General features: G+C 40.0%; 1 protein-coding gene across 1 annotated transcript in view; it reads right to left on the reverse strand.

The window, feature by feature from the left end:
- The window catches only part of ARFGEF2 (ARF guanine nucleotide exchange factor 2), a 76,317-nt gene that overhangs the window by 19,920 nt on the left and 32,426 nt on the right, over positions 1-23,971 (reverse strand). Inside the window, exons 9-25 of the mRNA XM_081148938.1 lie at positions 22,984-23,114; positions 21,592-21,826; positions 20,882-20,981; positions 20,009-20,148; positions 18,791-18,899; positions 18,011-18,194; positions 15,963-16,074; positions 15,217-15,422; positions 12,481-12,565; positions 12,204-12,375; positions 11,467-11,618; positions 10,128-10,256; positions 8,923-9,081; positions 5,479-5,626; positions 4,274-4,373; positions 3,265-3,305; positions 2,993-3,162 (exon numbers count right to left, since the gene is read on the reverse strand). Coding sequence (XP_081005064.1) covers positions 2,993-3,162; positions 3,265-3,305; positions 4,274-4,373; positions 5,479-5,626; positions 8,923-9,081; positions 10,128-10,256; positions 11,467-11,618; positions 12,204-12,375; positions 12,481-12,565; positions 15,217-15,422; positions 15,963-16,074; positions 18,011-18,194; positions 18,791-18,899; positions 20,009-20,148; positions 20,882-20,981; positions 21,592-21,826; positions 22,984-23,114 — 2,373 coding nt within the window. The remainder of the gene's footprint in view (positions 1-2,992; positions 3,163-3,264; positions 3,306-4,273; positions 4,374-5,478; positions 5,627-8,922; positions 9,082-10,127; positions 10,257-11,466; positions 11,619-12,203; positions 12,376-12,480; positions 12,566-15,216; positions 15,423-15,962; positions 16,075-18,010; positions 18,195-18,790; positions 18,900-20,008; positions 20,149-20,881; positions 20,982-21,591; positions 21,827-22,983; positions 23,115-23,971) is intronic.

Raw genomic sequence — 23,971 nt, forward strand, 5'->3', positions numbered from 1 at the left:
CCTAAGGAGGAAAAAAATGGTTATTTTGTGGCTATGACCTGCATAATCTTGTTTAAGTTTAATAATGAAAGATCAGTACTGCACATTTAATTAGTTCTTTCAAAATGTGCAAAATTTGTTAAAACATCAATAGGAAAACGGCTATATAATGGTATGTTCACATACATGGAATAACATTTGGCAATTAAAAAGAAAGAATCCAGCCTTAAAAAAAAAAGGAAATTCTGTTATATGCTACAACATGGATGAACCTTGAGGACAGTATACTAAGTGAAATAAGCCAAACACAAAAAAGACAAATACTAAATGATTCCACTTATATGAGGTACCCAGAGTCATTAAATTCATACAGAAAGAAGAACGGTGGTTTCCAGGGACTGGGGAGAGGAAGGAATGGGGGTCATTGTTTAATGGGTACAGAGTTTCAGACGTGCAAGATGAAAAGGGCTCTGGAGATCTGTTGCACCACAATGAATGTACTTAACACTTCTGAACTCTACATTTATAAATGGTTAAAATGGAAAATTCTGTTATGTATGTTTTACCACAATTAAAAAAAGAATAAATTTGTATATGCTAGTATAGTTATGGTTACAAAAATATGTATAATACTATTTATGTTTTTAAAAAAAGAAAAACAAACCAAGACAATATTATTTATATTTCTGTGAGTACCTACATATGCATGTGTATAAAAAAAAGTCGGAAAGATATATACCAAACTGATAAGAACAATTAGTTTTGGTTGTGGGGGTGTCCTGTTGGGGGTGGTGATGGTCAAAGATATTTTTAGCTATAATTTTTTTAAGGTGTTCATGTAATGTTCATGTAATTAGAGACGAATGAAATAATATTCCCCTCCTAAAAATCCAGGAGAATTCAGAATTCCTGTTTCAGGAATACATACCAGGCTCATTGTGCAGTTTTGCACAGCTCAGGACACACATGTGCCCTAGTTTAGAAGAAAAAAACATGTGACTGTTCTAATGGCTCTGCTAGAATCCCCAGAGCTAAGCTACAGCTGTACTTAGCCATCCATTTCTTCAAACCTCAAGATTCTCATGTGCTCCTGTTCCCAAGGGAAAGCAGACATCTTTCTGAGGTGGTGGAAAGAATAAAGAGCTCCAGAGCGAGCAACTGAATTTTCTAAACTTTGTGCTAATGGCACTGATTAGGTGGAACAGACATCTGTAATGAAGTTGACAACCATGAAATGTCTAATTGCTATCTGCCAGCCCATGTCTCACGCTTGCCCAGTAGTGACCCATAGATAACTAAGAACTGGAATGTAAAGAGTCTTGACAACAGAATTGTAGGTAGGAAAGGGAACTTGGAAAATCAATGCCCTCCCCACCGCGGTCAAAAAAGAAGTCCCACTGAACATGAAATCTAGACTTTGAAGAGTTGGGAGGTGTTTACCAAAGCACTTCTGGATAATCATTTCTGAAACAAAAAACATTCCACAGCTGTTAGCCAAAAGATCTGTGGAATAAATGAGCAATGTTTGCTCTAGCTGAGCAGTCACAGGCTAGGACAAGAATACAAGGTACAGTAATGGGAATGGTTCACATTTTCTTTCTCAAACAAGTTCACATCAATTATGTCAACTGGTCCACTAAGAGTTTATTTACCCAGAACAGTGGGAAAGATGGTTGCTGAGTGAGTTGACTTTAGATGAATGACAGTGTTACCATTCACTCAACAAAAACAGTTGCTCTGGGTCATCTGCAGGCTCTTGTGGCTGTCTCCTCGCTGAGGGTTCAGATGAAAGGTCACCTCCAGAGAGGCCTCACATACTGTGTCACCTGACCCTTTACCATCAATTCTTATTTTTTTAATTTTTAAAAATATGTCTTTATTGATTTCAGAGAGAGGAAGGGAGAGGAAGAAACAGAGAGAAACATCAATGATGAGAGTCACTGATTGGCTGCCTCCTGCACGCCCTCCACTGCGGATTGAGCCTGCAACCCGGGCGTGTGCCCTGACTGGGAATAGAACCTCAACCTCCTGGATCATAGTTCAATGCTCAACCACTGAGCCATGCTGGCTGGACTACCATTAATTATTTTATCATAAAATATGGGTGAGCTCCACGAGGGCAGGGACCTCATCTGTCCACTTCCTGGTACAAGGCACTCAGGGAATTAAACAGATGGTGTCAGGTATGCTATTTGGAGCTAAAAAGAAAACAAAGTAAACAAAAACTTTGATTAGCTCATACACCACTTTAGAAGCCAGACTACCAATTCCTAGTCTTAATTTGGTCCTGGTCAGGTATTTACACCACAGAAATAGGCAGATGCTGCATATCATTAATCAGAACTCTGCTGCTGCTGCTTCTATATCCAAGGGCAGATGACGTTTTTACTAACACTATTTTATTTATTAAATATATCTTTACTGATTTCAGAGAGAGGAAAGGAGAGGGAGAGAGAGAGCTAGAAACATCAATGATGAGGGAGTCATTGATCGGCTGCAGCCCGCAACCCGGGCATGTGCCCTGACCGCGAATCGAACCCTGATCGCCTGGATCCTAGGCCGACGCTTAACCGCGGAGCCACGCCCGGCTGGGCTATTAACACTATTTTAAAGCATCTGTATTATAAGTCTATCTCCAGGCCTGAAAATTTTTTTTTGAAATTGTGAAATGTTTTTTGGTAGGGAACAGTGTTATTAAGCTGTTACTTTTCAGAAAGCACTTTAGGGTTTCATAATGCTTTCAAACACCAATATTTGTCGAGTGACTATAATGATCTCTGTGGTGTTAACCTACATCCTGGATATGGGATACTAAAGTTTTTGCAACACTCTGGATTCTTAAGTCATCCCCCTCAAGTTCTATCAATATGTAAGTATGCTATTACTCCTACCGAGCCATCATTGACTCCACAGGGAAAATGAATGACAGGCACCTAAACTCTCATCACTTTTTTTTAAAATTTAATTGCCCGCTTGGACATTGATGGAATAGTTTTGTAATTTGAAGAGTTACCTTATTGAAGTGATCTCCAATCACATGCCATATTCGGGACCACTGCAGTCGGATCCGATTCATGTTGTAGTATGATATCTCCACAATCTTCTGCAAGCTGAACATGCGGGGATGATGGGGGGAAGCCAGCTCATCCATGGACACGGCACACAGCCAGCGGACAAAGTCAACTATAGGCCAGACCCAACAACATACGTGAGGCCTCGTTAGTGATGGTCAGCCAGTCACAACATGAGGCTTCTGTAGTTGTCACAGAGGAGTCGCATACATACCTATTGCATTTCCATCCAGTCTAGTAGATCCAGTAAAAATTCTAGGAAGATAATTCCAGATATAATAAAATAAAAATTAGACTTGGAAGCCTAAGTTTCAATTTCAAACACTTAGAAAAGGGAGAAAGGAAACATTTCAGGTCTGGTATCTCCACTTTAAAATAAATGATGAGGCATCAGAGGTATAGAACTGGTAAATGAACTTAATTGTGAACAGAAATGCCTATACTGATGGAGAAAGTGATACATCAAAAGGAGTAGGGAAGAGTAGTCAAAACATAATAGCATGTGATGTCACGACAGTCGGAGTGCAGAGTGAGGACCTCCAAAAAGCTGCTCTCCATAAGAGCAATAAAAAAACTGGCAAAAAATTACCAAAGTCAACATTTTCAGAACTAAACTTTGGAATTACCAAAGGCTTATAAAAATGTTTACTCAAGAAAAATGGCTTAATCTTAGTATGAACTTTGAACATTATGGCATTCTTTACTTGACACAATTTGGTCACAAAGTTAAAGTTGCAAATTTTTAAAAAAGGTCATGATGCAATTCAAGGTCAAAACTGAAATGAATGTGAAGGCTATTAGTTGTGGAACACATTTGACAATTTTAACAGTTCTTATTTTGAGTGATCTGGAACTGACAACCGTCAAACATATTAGGAGTCATTCACCTAGTAAGTAACTACATAGAACAGAGATTTCAACTGGTGTGTCACAAGAATTTTTAAAGCATGTACTACGGGACTAGTGAGGGGCAATGACCTCTTTTCCCGTAGATTGTCAAATAAAAATGACCATGGCCAACACAACAATAGCCATTTGGTATAAATGAATCAAAACATTTTACCTATTTTTTTTTGTCAGGCAAAATATATATTTTTTGGTGTGCCACAGGATTTTAGTAATTAGTTTATATGTGCCACAAGATAAACAAGGTTGAAAATTGCTAACACAGAGGATCCCAAGACACTGGGTAGTCTAGCTTCACTGGAGAACAAAATCATTACCTGTCTACAGCCACGACCACACTCTGAGAGCTGGTCTCACCAACCGATTCCTGTAAACTGGCCATTTGTCTTTTATCCACTCCACCACTCACTAAATTACCTGAAACACAATGCACAAAACCAACAGTGCTTCCAAAACAGTCAAGTATTCAGAGCAAAATATCCTGTAGCATCAACATACAGACAAAAGACAAATGAGAATGGTTTGCAGGCAAAAAACCCCTTAACTGATGATAGAATAAAATTAAACTTGAGTTTGGCGTTTGACTTTTAAAACAAATTCTTCTTATAATTTCCCTTGTTTGTATCAACCATCTCCCTTTCTTCACAGTTTATTTTTATAGTATTAAATTCCTATATTAAGAAAAACAAATTTGAATTAATGGACACTAACCCAGAGCTCCTGGAGTATGTAATGGCTTACACCTGCTGAATGTTCAGTGTAATGTTCCAGGATTTCACCCCAACCACCCTCACATGCACCCTAAGAAGTAAGTACCATTACAATCCCCCATTTTCATAGAATCCATGCTTCTGTTACACTGTACTATTCCAACCACTGTATGTGGGACCTAGGAGCCTGCTCTCTGCAATCAGATGGCCTGGGTTTAAAACCTACCTCTGCCACTTGCTTGCAGTGTGACCTTGTACCTCACTTTACCCCCTGTACCTCATTTACAAAATGGGGATAATAGTCCAAATATCACTGATATAAGAAGTAAATGAGTCAAAAATATATAAACTGAGAGCTTAGAATGTGGCCTGGCATATTTGTTAGCCCTATTTACCATTATTATTGTGTTATGTCACTGACAAGAGCCTCTCAAACCATTTAAAAAAGCCCCCCAAATGAACATGGAAGAGAGGTTGACTCTGCCTTTTAAAATCTAGAGATACACATATCCACTCCTTGAATAGCAGGTACCAAAGCTGTAGCCTTTCTAAAGCAAGTGGCTTTTCCTCCTAGTACAGTTTTATGTATATAGAGAAAAGTAGTTTTCTCTGCTGATTTTGATGAAATTGGCATTACTTGACAGTTTCATTACAATTAAGACTGCTTAAGCAGCACTTCTATTAATAAACATACTGTCAGCTGGCACAAAAGGAAGAGATGGTTTATATGACAGTCCCAATGAGACAGGAAGTGTTTTATTCCGGTTAACTTGAGAGTCTGTGATGGCCAGTTGTTGGGCCTGGTTTCTTACCGAGACCAAGGCCCATGAACTCTTCTCCCGCCAATGTGTGGCCCTTCAGGCTCCCCTCTCTTTCACGTCCAGAACCAGACAGGTAGCGGGTCTTCACACCGGTTCCTATCAGCTGAGCGAGCTCTAGTTGGCTGATACATTTCAAGATCTAATGAAAAGAAGGTGTGAAGCAATGAGTTCCCATTTTATAGCCTAAAAAGGGCACTGTGATTTTAAATTAGTCATTAAGGAGTTCTTTGAAACACACAGCTTTTCAGGTGAGAATAAAATCTGAGGGTCTTAGGCTGGCTTCCCTAGTCCCAGAGTATAGGCCTGGATGACAGATTCCACTTAAAACACACACACACACAAACTATTAAAAAGGGAAAGAGAAAACAAGCAAGAGAAAAAGCAGGTACAATGGAGTTATGTTATACAAATGTTTAATTACGCAAATTTAACAAGTGCTCAAGACAGAAAAAAAAAGGTACCTGAATAGATATTCCACCCACCATGCCACTCTCAGTAAGTGCACCATCTATTCTGACAGTGCCATCCCCACCTCCCTCCTACTATACACAGCACACTAGCCTCCCTACGGCTCCTCTAACTTGACATGTCTAGTCCTACCCCAGGGCCTTTGCACTTGCTGTTTCTTATGCCTGGAACATGTTCCTTATACTCTTCCCCTTGGCTCACTCCTTAGATTCCCAGCTTAGGCATGTGTCCCTCAGAGACACCACACCTCCTTTGACCACCATGAGATCACACATCCTCCCATGTCACACACTTTTTAACATTATGCCATATAATTATTTGTTTTCTGCCTTAAGTGCCAACAGGGTATTAACTTCATCTTGTTCGCTGCTGAATCCCTAGCACCTAAAATAGTTGATTATTATTTGGTTAATGGAATGAATGAGCATGTGCCCTAGAATGGTGTGCAGTGGGATAAAAGACTGTCTTCCAGCCCTGTGGGTGGTACTGGTGCTTGAGAGCACATACCTGCACATAAGCCTCTCTCACCTGGAGATTACCTAAAGAAACAGAAATTGGTTTCAACTTCTCCTGGAGGAAAAACCAGCTGCATGAAACTCACTGAAGGATGGCACGCAGATCTCCAGGTAAAGCCTTCCTAAGGAATTTTCATGGGAACTTCTAACTAAAGCTCAGTTTTGCCTTTCATGCTGACCTTACGATCCAATCCCAGTCTGTAGGACTTCACTATACCACTGAGCACTGCTGAATATCTTTACTTATAAACTGCCTTCCTCTTGACTGAGAAAGGTACTTAATTCTACCAAAGAAAGTCATTCCCTGGTTGGTCCAAACAGCATACTATTAAATTATTACTAGTAAACTATTAATACCCTCCCTTTTCCAGAAGCTGGGAATAGCTGAAATCTCAAGTATGTGAACAACACTTGCGGCCAAAAACTTATTGGCTCCAACCTGATTTCTCAAGGTTTCTGACCATCAAATAGGTGGTTAATTAATTTTTAATATTTCCAGGTGCTGCTATATGCTTGGCAACAGTAGAAACCCCACATGGAACATACCTCCCAGGTTAAAAAAAAAAGTTTTAGGAGAGAAAGCAGCTATTCATTGACTCACTAGGTATTTATGACTCAGAAGACAGGAAATTATTTTTTAATTAAAAATTTTTTTTTTTTGGAGAGAGGGGAAGGGGGGCAGAGGAGAAGAGGGAGAGAGAAACATCAATTTGCTGTTCCACCTATCCAAGCATTAATTAGTTGCTTTTTACATGTGTGCTGACTGGGGACTGAACCTGCAACTCGGGCACATTGGGATGACGCTCTAACCAATTGAGCTACCTGGCCAGGGCAGGAAATTATTTCTTTAAAAAAGCACCCAACTTACGAAAAACAACAACACCCCTCCTTCCATCTTTTCTAATATGGAATACTTTAGAATTGTGATAGAGAAAGGAAAGGTTGGGTGAAAAGGGACAAAGGTCTGTGCCATGATGAAAACTACCAACTACTGAGTTCTCACCACTTGCTAAATACAGTTTTAAAGCCCTATTGTGCATATCAACTCCTTTCATCCCCACAACAACGCTGTGAAGGTTGTAGAGAGGAAGAAGGTGAGGCTCAAAGACTGAGTAACCTGCTCTGCCCTCCCGGCAGGAAGAGGTAGACCCCAGCGGTCTGGCTCCAGGCCTTTCCCGTAACTCCTTGGTCCCTGGGCAGGGGAAATGGCTAACAGCAATTTTCTTTCTTGGCACCACAGTCCCCACCACTCAATACTCTCATCTCTATTCTTTATAGTTTTTTCTCTAGAACAAAAAGTAATACATGCAGATGGTGGAGTAATTTGAAAATATAATTTAAGGAAAAAAAATAAATCACCTCCATAATTCTATCACTCAGATATAGGAGGCTAACATTTTTATCCTTTCAAACCCCATTCTCTTTGTATGTTTGGCAAAAGGGATGATGCCTCACAATGTTTTAGTATTACTTTTTATTTGATATCCTCAATATTAGTTTTTAATAACAGCTCTTTCTTCTCTAAAGTCTCTTATAAACCATAGGTCACCCACTTCATCTACTATTTTTCTTGTAATTTACTTGCTGAAGAACCTGGTCATTTGAGCTGAGGGTCTGTCACATCCTAATCTGCAGAATGTATTCTCATAATCCTAATTTACTGTGCTCCTCTGTCCCCTGTATTTCCTGTAAACTGGCACTAGAGGCTTGAATTGATTCAGGTTTGAGTTTGGGGCAAATGTGACCAGAGAGTGCACGATGTCTGATTGTCTCTCCTTTTGGTAACATCATTTAAATGGCCACATAACATTCTGAGGACTGGCGTACTACATTTTTATTTTTATTTTTAATTTAAGAGCAATCTCTCATTGTTGAAACATCTAGGCTGTTTCTACTCCAATCTTTTCCTTAGAACTAAAATTTCAATGACGTTTCAAACACGTTTGTATACATAAATAATTATGTGAGAATGTTAGGATATTGTTTAGTTAAATAAAAATGTGAACCCACTAGCAATTTCCCTAATGGCTCATTGTAAATGTTGACCTTATTTTTCTAGAGACAATTAGGAGATAAATCAGCTAGCTTTGTCCTAAACCTACTCACTGATGATAAGAACTCCCAGGAGGTGCATAAGGACTTGCGGAAAGTGGCATTAATGTGGGAGCAAAGTTGTCACAACAGAAGTGCAGTCTGTGAGGACACTGGCCACTAGGTGTAGGATCATCTTGTGAGGTGGCACATCTGAATGCATTTTCCCCACCATAGCCCCAAGAGACTGACTTTCAGGTACACGAGGTATTTGTGGATGAGAGAAAACCCGGAGTGAAAGTTAGGCTTGACTTCAAGAAAAATGAAAGTGACTAAAGAGAAACTGACACTGAATAAAAGGAATGCAGGAGTCACCCTAACTAAAAAAAGGCAATTACAGGGCTTTCAGAGAAACACACACCTCATGCCAGGAATTCCCAAGGTAGTTGCCGTCAGTGTGAGCCACTGTAATAAGTGTCTTTATGGTGTCAATGTTTTTCTGCTTCATTTCTGTGATGCTGGAGCTGGCCGTCAGCAGGGAGAAGCGAGCAAGAGCCTGAACATAGGCATCTCGTTCCAGCTGTAATGGAAGCCCAGGAGAGAACAATGAGATCCCACCCTTAGCATGACCCACTTCACATCCATGGGGCTGGTGCACTGGGCTTCTCTAATACCTTCTGTACACGTGACAGGCTTCATGCACATTAACATGCCAGTTATTCCATGCTGGTGTCCTCCTACTATCAGAACGTCTCACTGAGGCTCCTACACACCGCATGTTTGAGAGCTAGCCCTCTCCTTTCCAAGTGACCTCAAACTTATGTTCCTGTTCCATTCCCTTTGGAGGGAGTGGGGGAGGAATCTGTTGAATGCTATGATTGTCACATAAATTCTACTATCTGTAACAATCCAAGGTAGGTCTATTTTTTTTAAGTTTACAAATGAGGAAATACAAGGTGTCTTAGAGAGAAGTTAACTGGGCCAAGTCACATGTCTAGAGGAACAGCAGAGCTGGGTATTAAAACCCAGATTGCCTGATGTCAAAGCCTATGGTTTTAGTACAAAAGAAAATGTCTAACTGTAAAATAAATAGAAACAAAAGATTGAATTTTTCAAAACAAATGGGTGCAAATTCTTATTGACTTAGAAAATGAATGGGATCGACAATGTCCTGATTTCACAAGTTTGAAAATTGTATTTGCTAGAATTTTCCAAGATTCAAAAGACATAGTCATTTTGTACTGAACTATTTGCTTCTCCCAGAGAAGACATGGAAATGAGAGAAATGAGGAAAATGATAATAAAAGCCGATTTTAAAAGGAAAAAAATAATATTTTAAGCACCAGGGAAGGCAAGTTAGGTAGATCAAATCCAATCAAGTAGCTTGGACTTTTAAAGTAAGTTTTTCAACCTTAAAACCTTTCAAAGAGAGTTTTACACCCACCCCCCACCCCCCCATGAGGCAGTTGCCAGCATAAATCTGTGGGCTGCTTCTCAATGGGCACAGATAAGGAGTTTGCTGAGACTTTCTGGATAAGTGGAAATGCATGACAGTTTCTAGGGTTTGCCAAATCTAAAAGAATACAGCCTACCAGCATCACTGGAGCTTTGCTAACTTATACCCACCTGCATTCCAAAGATGCAGGCAATCCGGATTGCACAGCGGATGCCCTCCAAACACAGGGAGGCGACTTCAGTGTCATCACAGTTCTGCAGTCCGATGCTGTAGGCTGCCAACAACGGCGTCCACACCAGCTATCAAGGAAGGAAGGTTTCAATAATGTCTAGAATTTCAGTGGGAAGAGCACTTACAGGCCACACTGTTAGTTATGAGCAAAGCCAGGATGCCAAGTTCACTGCTATTTTTATTTCAATCTATTCCAGTTACAATAGAAAACAGTTCCTCCTAAACTGTGGTCAAACCTATCCCTAGAGAGATGCCACATACTACATGTATAGGTCAAAAGAAAGGATGGCAAATATGTGGCTAATGAGCCACTACTATGCCTACCTGTGCTCACAGCAGACAGCCCACAGTGCAACAGGAAGCACTGCCAATCAAAATAAAACCTATAAGCAACTTATCTTCTATAACTTAGTCAATGAAAGATGCCTAATTCAATTATTTAGACTTTACTTTTCCTCCAATTTTGTTGTGAACTCCCTGAAAAGAAAAGCTCACAAAAATCTAGAACTGATCAACTAACAGGGTACTGAGTTATAAAAACATCTTAGAGAAAAATGAATGCTACGTATATAGAATGTTTCTTGTTTAGATATTTTAAAAACAGAGAGGCCTCAGGATATGGTGTTTTACTTCCACCTACTCTCATCTAAAAAACTAACTCTGAGGCCACTGAGATGAGCTGTCACAATAAAACTGTCTCTTTTGCTTGAATTATTATTAATTCACTCAATCCCCCCCGCAAACCTGTATTTGTCCCCATTTTACAGATGATGAACAGAGAGAGGCTGAGTAACTGACCAAGATCACAGAACTACAAAGTGGCAAAGGCTCAGGGTGGGGGTGGGTAGAGGACGGTATAGGGGGGATAAGTGATGATAGATGGAGACATGACATGGGGTGGTGAACACAAAACACAGTATACAGGTGATGTGTTGTAGAAGTGAGCACCTGAAGCCTGTCTAACTTTATTAACCAGTGTCACCCCAATAAATCCAATTAAAAAATAAGTAAATAACATTTAAAACCACCAAAGTGGCAAAGACAGGGTTCCAGCCTAGACATTCTGACTACATAGCCCATGCTTTTGGTTGGTGTTGGTGCATCCCCAGCATCGTCAAAGGGATTCTGGGAAGGATTCACCTTAGTTACTATTCGGAAAGCACCTCCCAGACTCGGCCTTTCCTCTCCTCAACCTCTTCACCATTATACACTCGCTGGTTAGCTTCTGGCTGGTTAAAGAACTGGGGTTATCCATGTTCTAACTTCTCAGATACTCACTTTGAACATTGGCCGTACGTGGTCCAAGTGAGTGGCACTTGTAAATGGGGCTTTGGCGTGGCTCACAGCCTCCATCAGCGCTTTGGCAGTTTTAGCCATTTGCTCCATCTCCAAATTGTACAGCAGCCGTCGCTGCTTTTCACTAGCTACATCTACAGAGAAATAAGAGAATAATAGCTAATGCTCACTGAGTGCTTGCTGAGTGCCAGGCACTGCTTCAAAAGACATATAATGATTAACTCACAAATTCTCCCAACCACCTCATGAGTTTGTTAGAAATATTATTACCATACAATGAGGCACAGAGAGATTAAGCAATTTACCCAAAGTCATACAGCTAATAAGCAGAGGAGCTGGGACTTGAATGGAGTCCTGTGCTCTAAACCACTACACTTTGCTGCCTCTCAAACACACACATGGATGGCTTCAAAAGGGCCTTAACTAACAGAATTCTAATCAAGGTCAGCACAATCATCACTGGTATTAAAGTTAAGTTTTAAGAAACATTTTTGAGAAGCAATTCAGATTATTTATTTTAAATTCTCTCTTGAAACTAATCACAAGCCTAGCAAGAAGACAGTGATATGAGAGAACATAATCATAATAATTAATTTAATCACATTTCTTATTCAGTTATCTAGACATGCAAATTAACTTTATCATCAGGGAGCTTAATCATGCATTCTGATACAGTTGAAAATTGTAGTGAATAGGAGTAATTTGCCATTAGGCCTTACTCTGCTTAGTAGATTTGGTTGCGATCGTGTGCTCTTTTGTTTCTTTCATTGCAATTTTCTTGCCTTCTATCTCTTCATAGATGCTTGAGAGATATTCTTCTGGTAGATCTTTACTATCGTTGATGCCCCGATTCATTTTAATATACTGTTCTTTTGTCATTTTATTTTTTACCTATAATTTAAAAAAAATTTCAAAGACCATTTAGAAAATACCTAATGGTCTAAATAAAGCTACTTATTTAGTGACCATAATATGTAAGTCATTAACATATTGTACCTGAGGGCTGTGCAAGTCTGTGGTTAGCATAATAATCGAATATGCTAGGACGTACGCTGTGTCGGCACTAGCAAACAGAGTTTGCCTGGAAGAAAAGATTCCAGATGTCAGAACAAGCATGGAGATGAGGCTGGGACAGTCCAGTGCTGATAGGGACACACTTCACTAAAAGCAGGCCGACTGCTCCACGTGATACCAAATGAGTCAAGAGTTTTCATGCTTTCATCATCACTGATTTGAAAATTAGCAACCCAGAGTGTAGAGAAAGCTAATTAAGAATATGTGTCAGCTTTAGACTTCTTTGAATAAAGCAGTTTCAAGTCAGTTTTTTAAGATGATCCCCAAGTATCCTCCAGGGACTAGGGTGAAGCAAGCGAGGCACCGGGTGTCAATCCTGCAGTGCAAGACACTGAGAGTGAGGCCCCTTCTAGTTAGCAACCTTAGTGCCTTGCTTGCCTCATTCTGGTCCTCTTAACTGACAGTATCCACTTTGTGCTAGGCACTAGTAGAAAGCCGACTAAAACTGCTGTTCAGTTATTAGCTACTTACAGTTTATATTACGCATTGTGATATTTTACAGTAGAAATACAAAGGAAATATTTATGTGTTGTAAACAATATGCTGGTGAAGTCTGCCTATTTTTGTCTTAGGCAAGGAAAAAAAAGACAAAAACTGGTGGATGCACAGCTTTGTAATAGGTTGAGGCCCAAACTAGAAAAATTGGTCTGTCCAAATTGCTCCCAATAGGAAAGGGAGAAATTTTGAAGAATACCCAGAAGGTCTGCATTTGAATGTGAAATTCAATTGGGTCACATATTTACTGATTAAGGGAAACAGACCAAGGTCTCCAGGTCCACACAGAAAATATAGGTATACCTCAGAGATATTACAGGTTTGGTCTCAGACAACCACAATAAAGCGAACATTGCAATAAAGCAAGTCACACAAATTTTTTGGTTTCCAAGTGCATGTAAAAATTATATTTACACTATAGTAGTTTATTAAGTATGCAATAGCATTATTTCAAAAAAATATATATATACTTTAATTTAAAAGACTTCATTGCTAAAAATACTAACCATCGTCTGAGCCTTCAGCAAGATGTGATCTTTTTGCTGGTGGAGGGTCTTGCCTAGATGTTAATGGCTGCTGACTTATCAGAGTCATGGTTGCTGATGGCTGGGGTGGCTGTGGCAATTTCTTAGCTAACTGGTGCAAGAGGCCTAGCTTTCAGCCTATCTCGGCTTTTGAAATGCCTTCCTCACTAAGCTTAATCATTTCTAGCTTTTGATTTAAGGTGAACGATGAAAGACTCTCTTTTTCACTTGAAAACTAAGAGGCCACTGTAAGGGTATTAACTGGCCTAATTTCAATAGTGTCTCAGGGAACAGGGAGGCCCGAAGAGAGGGTGAGAGATGAGAGAACAGCCAGTTGGTAGAGCAGTCAGAATACACACATTTATTAAGTTCGCCATCTCATATGGGTACAGTTTGTGGTCCTCAAAACAATTACAATAGTAACATCAAAGATCACTGATAATAGGTCACAGTAACAAATATACTAATAACGAAAAAGTTTGAAATACTGTAGACTACCCAAATATGACACAGAGACACAAATGAGCAAATGCTTTTGGAAAAATGGTGCTAACAGACTTGCTCAATGCAGGTTGTCATGAACCTTTAATTTGTGTTAAAAAAAAAAAAAAAAAAAAGCTGTATCTGTAAAGCACAATAAATGAGGTATGCCTTTATATTTAAAGTAAATAACATCTAATTATGTCTTCAGAGCAAATTCTAGCATCCACTTAGTTAAAATGATCAGATGTTGCCTTTGCTGACCATGCCATCTCATGGGGACAGCTTGCTCTACACACTTGGAGGACTGGAACCAATTAATATGAAAACTAAGCTGACTAGAGAGGCAAAACTTTTATCAACATGTTTCTACTGAACAATCCACATGTTCACAGTATATTCAGACATTCTTAACTTCATGTTCAGTGGAAAGAGTGTGAACTTTTGAGTTAGGCAAACCCATATTCAATCCTGGCTCCGCTACTTACTAGCTGATTAATTTTGGACAGGTTGCTCAATGTCCCAGAGACTGTTTCCTCATCTATAAAACGGGGATACTATTCCCAGGCTTACAATTAATTAAATGTAATGCATGTAAAACTCATGGCCTGGCTGACACATAGGAGGGGTTTAATAAAGATCAGCTCTCTTTTCAATTTCACTTCCTACAAAAGACATGAACTACCTTATGAAAAAAGGCCCCAATATGGAATCATGTACTTAGATGGTCTTATTAGTTACAGAGCCATTTTTGTAACCTGCTCATCAGTATGTAATTAAAAAAACCCTAAAATTCTGAGATCTACCCCATATATTAAATCAGCGAATTCTATTTGATTAGGGAAAAGGAGCCCAAGTGCTTCCTCTCAACCCATAAAACTACTCTCTTATAATTAATAGCGTGGGCTCTAGCTGGGATCTTGGGCAAGTTACTTAGCCCCTCAAGTCCTCAATCTCACTGTCTGTAAAAAGCGGACACAAACAGTTGCTCTGAGGTCTTACATGAGATAATCCTTCAGCACAGTGTCTGGCACATGATGAACAGAAACTTTAGCTGTTTGGCATAGACTTAGAAAGATTACACTCAACCTCCAACCAAACTTAGTATTTTGATATAGGCAAAAACATGATGTGCAAGGGATTTAAACGTGACGCTCACCCCTGGTTGCACTCTATGTATCTTGCTGCAAACTTCTCCATTAACCGATCAATCTTCTGGGCTTCCCCAGGTAGGCGGAAACCTTCTAGAAATGTCCGCAGGGCTGAGACAAACTCCTTTTCACAGAAGTCAAGTTGGTCCACATAAGCATACATCACCTCCTTGTTGAATCTTGTGCTGTCTCCCAGAAAATCACCTACTTGGGTCTGAAACACATGCATTCACTTACATCTAGAAATTGTCAATTATGAATGCACAATGAAAGACACTTCAGTCTAAGTGGGGAGGCAGAATGCCCAGCTCTGGACACTCAGAACAGGATAAACTGCTAGAAAAGGAAGGTGACTCCCTGACCTGTCCACTCATCCAACAATTTCAGGTCAATCTGTCCTGCCACAAAAGAAGGGGAGAAGCACAAGAGACTTAAAAATGGAGAACTGATGGGGCACACTAAAGAGGGAGGTTAGTGGCAGATGGGCAACTAGAGCAGTTTCTAGCAGCAAAGGAACATTTCTGGTTCTGATACTGTCCCACCAAATACACAACTGCTTGTCAGGAGGCTACTTTATTTCCTTCAAAGAGCTTTTTGCATCATTGGACAAAGGGAAGAGTAGGACTGCTCTGTAAGTAGGGCTATGGGCACTGGCTACCACACTCAGGGTCAGACAATCTCTAGGTTAAAAGCTGGTGCTGTCTTGGCATCACTTGATGGAACCCACATGCAAGTGCTCAACTCCCAGTCTTACAGAATCAAGACGCTCCTCCTGGTGCAGGAATTGGGCAATCTCTTCAACTGATGTTCCCAGCATGCCCTGCTCCTGGAGAAACTGGATCCCTCTCTTGGGTTTCTTATTGAACCTGTTTTAAGAAAAGATGGGACACAGATTGCTCATTTCAAAATCTAAAGGATAGAAATACCTGGAATTTGAGGAAACTTACAGTAACAACATGAACAAGTCATCATATATCAGCTAGGAAGGTCCTGTGTGTCCTGGCAGCTTTTCTGAATTCCATCTTCAGTTTCTGACCTAGTTGTAGGGCAAAGTCTGCTGGTTGTCACCCAATATCCGTTCTCCCCTTTTCCAACACTAACAAAACCCTAGATGTTTATCTGGGCACACAACTTCCTGAAATAAACTACATTTCCCTGCCTCCCTTAAACAAAGTACAGCCATGTGATAAAGTTCTAGCCAGTGAGGATATGAGAAGTGTTATGGGTACTTCTAGGAAGGCTCCTTAAACAAAGCTGATTTGGCTGGGAGGTATACTCTTTTTTGCCCTTTCCCGCTTCTTCCCCAGAATATATGTGTGATGGCTAGTGCTCTGGCAGTCATCTTAAGCCATGAGGCAACAATGAAGATGAAAATTGTGTTAAGGCTGGTGAAGCAGAAAGCTAAGAGTAGCCTGGATCTCTGATGTCCGTAAGAGCCACTATAACAGCTCTAGACTGCTTTTTTGTATTTCCTGTTAAAGGCTGTAAAACTTTCAACTAAAGTATAAATTCAACTTGTTATTTACCAGGCTGTGCACTGGAAAGAAGGAGAGCATATATAAGCACAAACTGTGGCAAGGGCTGTGAAGGAAGAACATGAATAGGGTGTAGGAACAGAGAATAACTTGGGACCTGTTCACGTAGTGTGGTTACAGAAGACCACTTTGAGGAAGACATGTTTTGCCAAGTCCAAAGGATGAAAAAGAACTAAGAGTATTCAAATCAGGGGGCATGACAGTAAAAACACCAAGTGTTTAAAGGACTGAAATGCATCATATAACTCAGGGGTATTGGCAGGAGATGAGATTAGTGAGAAATGAGGTCAGCGAGAAGGGCCAGAGGTTGGATCAGGCTGTGATGAGAAAATGGGAAATCTGGAATGATTTTAGGCAGGGGAGCGATAAGACCTGATTTAAGTTTTCAAAAGATTACTTTTGAGGGATGCAGGAATGGTGACAGAGGAAATGAAGAGATCAACACTTCAATCATTCAGAAGTTGGACAGAATATGAGACTGTGTGCATATGTATTTTTGTGTGTAAAAGACTAGTAAGAACCCTAGCAAGTGTAGCTTAGTTGGCTGGAGCGTTGTCTCGTACACCGAAATGTGGCAGGTTCAATTCCTGGTCAGGGCACATGCCCAGGTATTGGGTTCAATCCCTGATGGGAGGCAACCCATTCATGTTTCTCTCTCACATTGATGTTTCTTTCTCTCTCTCTCTCCCTTCCTAACACTTTCCGTTAAAAAAAAAAAAAGACTAGAAACAAACACTTTAAGATTTAGCAGTGGTTATGATAATGGTGTGGTTATATGGGAGAATGTGCTTATTTTTCAAAGATGTAGGGCTGAAGTATTATGATGGCTATGAATTACTTTCAAATGGTTCAGAAAAAACCCACATACACAGATAACACTAATGTGGCAAATTTAATTTTTCTGCATATTGAATTTTTCATAGTATATAGTTGAAAAAAATGTTACCAATGGTGATTTCCTCTAGGTAGTAATTTTATGAGCAATTTTAACATTCTTGCTTTATACTTTTCTATAGTTTCTAAAGTGGTTTAATTTTTTTCATTAGAAAAAAAACGACCAGGCATCAACCACATAAAGCCATTAAATTTCTCTCTCTAATACATACAACTCACTTGCTCTGCTGGCTCAATGAGGCTCAGCTGCAAGTGCCAGCATTGGCCTTTTATAACAGGCATTTTCCCTTGAGGCGCCAGGCCCAGGTTCCCAGAGAAGATGTGGCTTTGTCAGAGCCCCAAGAGATTTAGCTAGAGTAGCAGCCACACTCACAGCTCAATGCCATGTTCAATGATCTCTTTTTGTTGCTTGATGACCTCAAACTGCTCTGGATCATCCTGCACAGTTGTCTGGGTCCCCGAGGACACCGTGGACTCCATGGATGACACACTGCTCCGTCTCGCTATGTCAAGACCTTTCCCATCCCCCATTTCCTGATCTGTGTGCCTCTCTTGACCTGCAATGACAGAAAACCATATCACCAGATGGGAAACAGACACAGCTAAGCTCAGGCCTGGCTCTGCAACTCCCTTTTCCAGACCTACAACAATGAAGTATGTATTGTCAAGATCATAAGCATGAAACCTTGATATCACTCTGGTATTTTAAAAACTTACTTTTTTGTGGAATTTGATAAGCTAATTCTAAAATTCACATCAAAGTATAAAAGTCCAAAAACAGTCAAAACACCTGTTCTGGTGCAAGAACAGACAAATCAATAGAACAGAATAGGAAATTCAGAAACAAGACATATGCACACAGGGGAATATGGTATGTCATAAAGGTGGACCTTTAAATCAGTGAGGAATACTACTAAAAAATGTTGGAACTGGTCCTTCATCTGGAAAAATGAAGTTAGAGGACAACTCATACATATTCCCTCCTCCAAATTCCAGATGGATTAAAAAGCAGAACCTTTTAAAATACTACAGGTATTTAGCAAACTAAAGCGTTTTTGCTAATTCTAAGGCAACTATAACAGGACAACTTTTCCCAATAGCTGTAAGTAGCCTATTGTGAATGGGGGTGGTGGGGGCAGCAACACTCTCTTACCAAGGCAGGTCTGGTGGTTGGGGTTCACATACAGGTCTTTGCTCCACTCTACCATGCACTTGAGAATGGACACGAGGCACTCCAGGCCTTTCTTCCTCAGACTGAGCTCCTAAAGGACAAAAGTGACATGGCACAGAGACTTAAGAGATAAATTAAGTGCAGACATCTACAGGGCTCTTAGGAATTCTTTGAGGATACTAGATAATTACTGATATTCAATGCCATTAAGTATAAAACCCAAGGGAAAGTTAACGAGTGAAATTAAGCATTAAGTGCTCATTGCAAACCCCCCGAAAATCTCTAATGGTATTCATCACAAACATCCTAGCAGCAGAAATATGGGATGTGTGCTTTCTTAAAATAAACAGTTATCTGAATTTCTCATTCATTGCTTGTATAATTTGAAAAACACTTAAAATACTTTCCTTTTATTTTTTTAAACTAATAGGATCTAAACCAGTGATGCCCCCAAAAATACAAAAAAATCTTATATTATGCAGCAAATGAGTGTTCTGGACACATTCTTACACCCACAAAAGTATTCCATTTTAAGGCTCACTCTACAATAAAAACATTGGTTTTTTTAAAAAAACCAGCAATTCTTAAATTAAAAAAAAAAGTGAATTGCAGATAATCTAAAAAAATACAAATATTTTAGGCTCAAAACAGCATCTAAGGTGGCAGAGATCCCTCTGTAAACCTAATGACAGTATGAACCTTCTAGGAAAAATGCCATACACCAAAATTCTACACATAATTCCAAGCAGCTCCAAGAAGTCCTGACCAGTTCATTCAGAGGCCCCAGGTTGAGGATCCTATTCTTTGTAGGAACACTGATAAGAGGGAATCTCCTCTGCCTTTACTGGAGCCTGAGATCCTATTTTCACAAGGGCTTTGGAAAGGTGACTGAGAGTGAACTTGCTTTCTACAGATCTCAGTTCAAATGTCACTTTCTCAGGGAGACTACTCTGATGACATCATTAAAAAATGACAATACCCCCACCTCCAGCACTTCTCTGTTGTCCCTACTTTATTCTTCTCTGCAGCTTGCTTCTTCCTTATCTGCTTGTTAAGTGTTGTGATGGCAGCAATTGTGTACATGTACATACATATGTATCCTCAGCACCAAGGATGGTGCGTGGCACATGGTGGCGTTTGATAAATGTTTATCAAAATGAATGAACTTCAAGTATAAATGAGTGATCTCAGTATTTTTACCTGCAGAGGTGTCATTCCCAGCTCATGTCCACTTCTTCCCTGAGCGATTTTGGATAAATCATTTACGAGGCGTTCAAAAATGTTAGCAGCATTTAAATCACAGTCGTAGTTGACATAAATATCTACAACACACTGGGCATCTTGGAAAATAGAAGACAGATATTAGAAATTCTGATTGAACACAAAAGCAGTTATGGTTTTTTATTAAACCAGATTCCTTTGCAAAAATTTTTTCCCCAGCAAATTACTCAGGTGGACACCTCACACAGGAAATGTATGTTATAAGTACTAGGGAGGGGGGAGGCCCTCTCTCTAGGCCTTGGTACTAACTAAAATCTCAGGCAGTTCACTCCACCTCTCCAAGCTCACTTTCCTCATCAAAACAGGAGTAACAATTGCCTGATCCCCTTCTTAAAGTTGTGTGATTCTTACAAAGTTACATTTGATGACAGACTAGTAGGACGCTGGCTTTACAGTCACACAATTGGATGGTGTAAGGTAAATTCAAATTTACCTAAGCACCCAATGAAGGGTTGGCAGCACCAATACCTTGGACTCTGTGATTAAAAAAAGCACATTCAGCTGATAGGCAGGGTGACCAAGTGTCCCAGCTTTCCAGGATTTGGGGATTTCCCAGGACGTGGAACTTTCAGTACTCAAACCCAAACTTCCCAGGCGTCAGCCTCTAAAGGGGGAGAGGTGGGGTGGGACTAGTCATTAGGTTAGCATTAGCCCATAAGGTAATGATTTTCCCAGCACTTCATTAAAACTCTAAGAGGAGGAATTATAGATCTTCCTCTGGACTTTGGAAAATGAACACATCAAAAGGTTCTGGACTAGCCAAAAGGATGAGCACCCTCAGGGTGAAAATACCTGCACAGATCCTTGTCAGAGTCTGAATTACCATCCACCTGTGCTCAAAAGAACTTGTTGATGTTTCTAAAATGTTCAGGAAAATCTCTTTGAAAAAGACCTATGTGACATGAAGACAAAGGAGGACATTGATTAATAGTTTAAATTAGGGCTCAAAACCCCAGAGCCTTTAGAGACAGGCAGATCCTACAACGAAGGAAGATTGGTGTACACAAGCTGCTGAATTACATCGAAACCCTGGTCGCATGGGAACAGCTGGAGAGCAAGGCCATGGGGAATTGGGGAACATGGGCTCATTAGAGGGAGCAGCTGCTCCTGAGTCACCGCCAAGAGTTGCCACATGGAAACGCAGGACCACTGTCGTGATTTTTCGAGAGACACCAGAAATCTGGATTTTCATGTAGAATCTGATTTCTCAACTCGCCAACTAATTCAAGGCATTTCAAATAATTTACAGACTAAACGAACATGTTTGTGAGGGCTGAACCTAGCACACAGAGCATTCAATTTAAACATCTGGTTAAAATGAAAGGAATACAAGATTTTGGGGCAGTAACTTTTCATGAAAAGGCATTCTTCTACCCTCATTCATTCAAAAAGTTCTTTGGGGGAAGCAGCCTGTAGGCTGGGTAATTATAGTTCTTGGTGACTATGCCACCAGCAGTTAACTCATCTGGTATAAAATGAAAAATTCAATTCGGAGTCCATACCTCTATCTGCATTTTCAAGTGCATTTTAAAGTTTGAAAGAAGAGTAAGAAAAATGGCCAGAGAGAGCTCAAAGACATCAGGCACTGAAGAGACGCCGTTTTTGGACAATGCCACACAGAGATATTGCTTGATTGCATTGATGAACATCTCGTGAGTCCTGAAGACTGGGCCGGCGTTCTGCAACACGGAGAGAAGCAGCTGCAGGGAAACCACCTTGGAGCGCAGCTCATGGGACCTAGCAAAGAAAACAAAAAACGGGACTAAAAGATAAAATTTAAAGGCCTCACTCCTCTACCAGTGAGAACTGTCTGAGAAGCCAATGAGTTAAGAACTAGCAACAGCACCCAAATGTCAACAGAACAAGGGCAGATGGCATGAGGTAGGTCCTCTTGGAACCTGCAGATCCTGTGAGCACAAGAGCTGCCAGCTTTATTCTTTTTATCCCTCCCTGCCATAAATAGAGCATACAACAGGAACAAAGTAAGTGTTAACTGACCCTGGAGAGCTGGTTCTGCAACTAACCTCATAGAACAATTACTTTATACATCAGTCATGGAGACTAACACATCTGGCCTTCATAGACAATGAAGATGGTGCTCTTTATCCACCTGCCTCATGCTCCCCACTCTGCCCACAGGGATGGTAAGAAATGGGAAATTTCCATAAGCCATTTCCCTAGTGGTTATATTCTCAACAGAAGAGTTGAGGGTTATTATTAATGAGTAATAATAATGATGATAATAATAGTGACTATAAAACTCTTATAAAGTGCAAGGGACTATGCTTGGGACATCACTATATTATTCCATTAAATGGGTCGTGGAAGGTGACTTTCCCTATTCCCATTTTCAAAAACTCCTACAAGCTGTGGAGCTAGTCTCAAATGGAAGGGCCAGGACTGAACGCAGTTCTCTCTGGCTCCAAAGCCTCTTCTTGGACACGTCACAGCACTGACATCATTCACGTGTGACAGTTCATTCACTCTACAAAGAAAGGTCTGGCTTCTCTGGTTTGAATCTGGGGCTTAAATCTGTATCCATGAAGCAGAGGTTTCCAACCAGGGCAGGAAACTAAGGTGAGCTCACATCCTGCCCCTGCCCCCATTAGTATGCTAAATCCATTAGTCAGTAAAAAGAGGGTCAATATAATTATTTTTAGCATATAAACCAAAAGAGCAAAACTGGGCAGAATTTTGGTTGGTGGGGTCACAGAGACAATTCACTGTGAAATAACTAATTGTAGGCACCACGTAAGTTTGAAAAGCTGTAAAATCATCCAGAATAAATTCTTGCACTCATACAACCAGGGGCCAAGGCACTGGGTTTCCTGGAACCCTTGAGATCCTCCTGGATCATCTGGGTTATAGGCAGCCAAGAACTGCTATCTGCTTACTTTGGATCTGGGGGGCCTTCACCAAGGGGTTTCATTGACAGCTTGCAAAGGGAGCGAAACACAAGGAAGGCATCCTTCTGCAGAATGTGAGAAAATCTAGCGGCCACTTGATGTCCTTGTGCGTCTGACTCCTAAATAGAAAGAAGAGAAAAACCAAAGGGTCAAAACAAAAGGATAACTATTTTCAAAAATAAGAAATAAGTATCTCATGTAAATGCAAATTATTTTATTTATTCGATGGGGAAGTGAGGGATGGGGTGGGGGGAGAAATGCCAAAATAGTAGCTATGGGGGAGTCATTAAGGCAACTCTAAAACCTTGTCCCTTGTCCTTCAAAATGCATGTATAAGTGGTTTAAAATAATTGCACAAACATTAAACCATAAAAAAAGGAAAGAAAACAAATATAGGTAATGATTTATATTAGCTTAGGTAAAAAGGTATTTCTAAGTATACTATTGCAAGATGAACGAGAAAAATGATTAGGTATTTTAAAATAAACTTCTTTAAATAAGGTACATTTAAAAATAAAAAATATTTGTAACCTATGGCAAGGATAAATATCCTTAACATACAAAAAGTTCTTATAATTCATTAAGGAAATATGGAAACCTTTCTTTCAATTAAAAAAGCAGGTAAAAAACATGAATAAGCAATTCACCAAGAAATGCAAATGACAAACCTACATAACCTTACTAATCATTAAGGCAGGCTCTTTCTCCTAACAGACTAGCAAGGATCTGAATGAATGCTATTGCCCAGTTTCAATGATGAAATGGTAAATGAGAACTGACAGCCTACAGGTGGGCATAGATTCCAGTATTACCTTCCCAGTAGGCTAATTTGATGTTAAGGATCAAAAGCCTTAGAGCTTCCAACTCTTGACCCTGCAATACCACTAGGGTATTATATTGTAGGGATTTATCATAAAGAAAGAATTAAGGATGTGCACAAGATTTACCTATAAGGATGTTCATTATACAACTGTTG

Source organism: Miniopterus schreibersii (assembly GCF_964146895.1).
Source record: "Miniopterus schreibersii genome assembly, chromosome: 10".
Classification (NCBI taxonomy): Eukaryota; Metazoa; Chordata; class Mammalia; order Chiroptera; family Miniopteridae; genus Miniopterus; species Miniopterus schreibersii.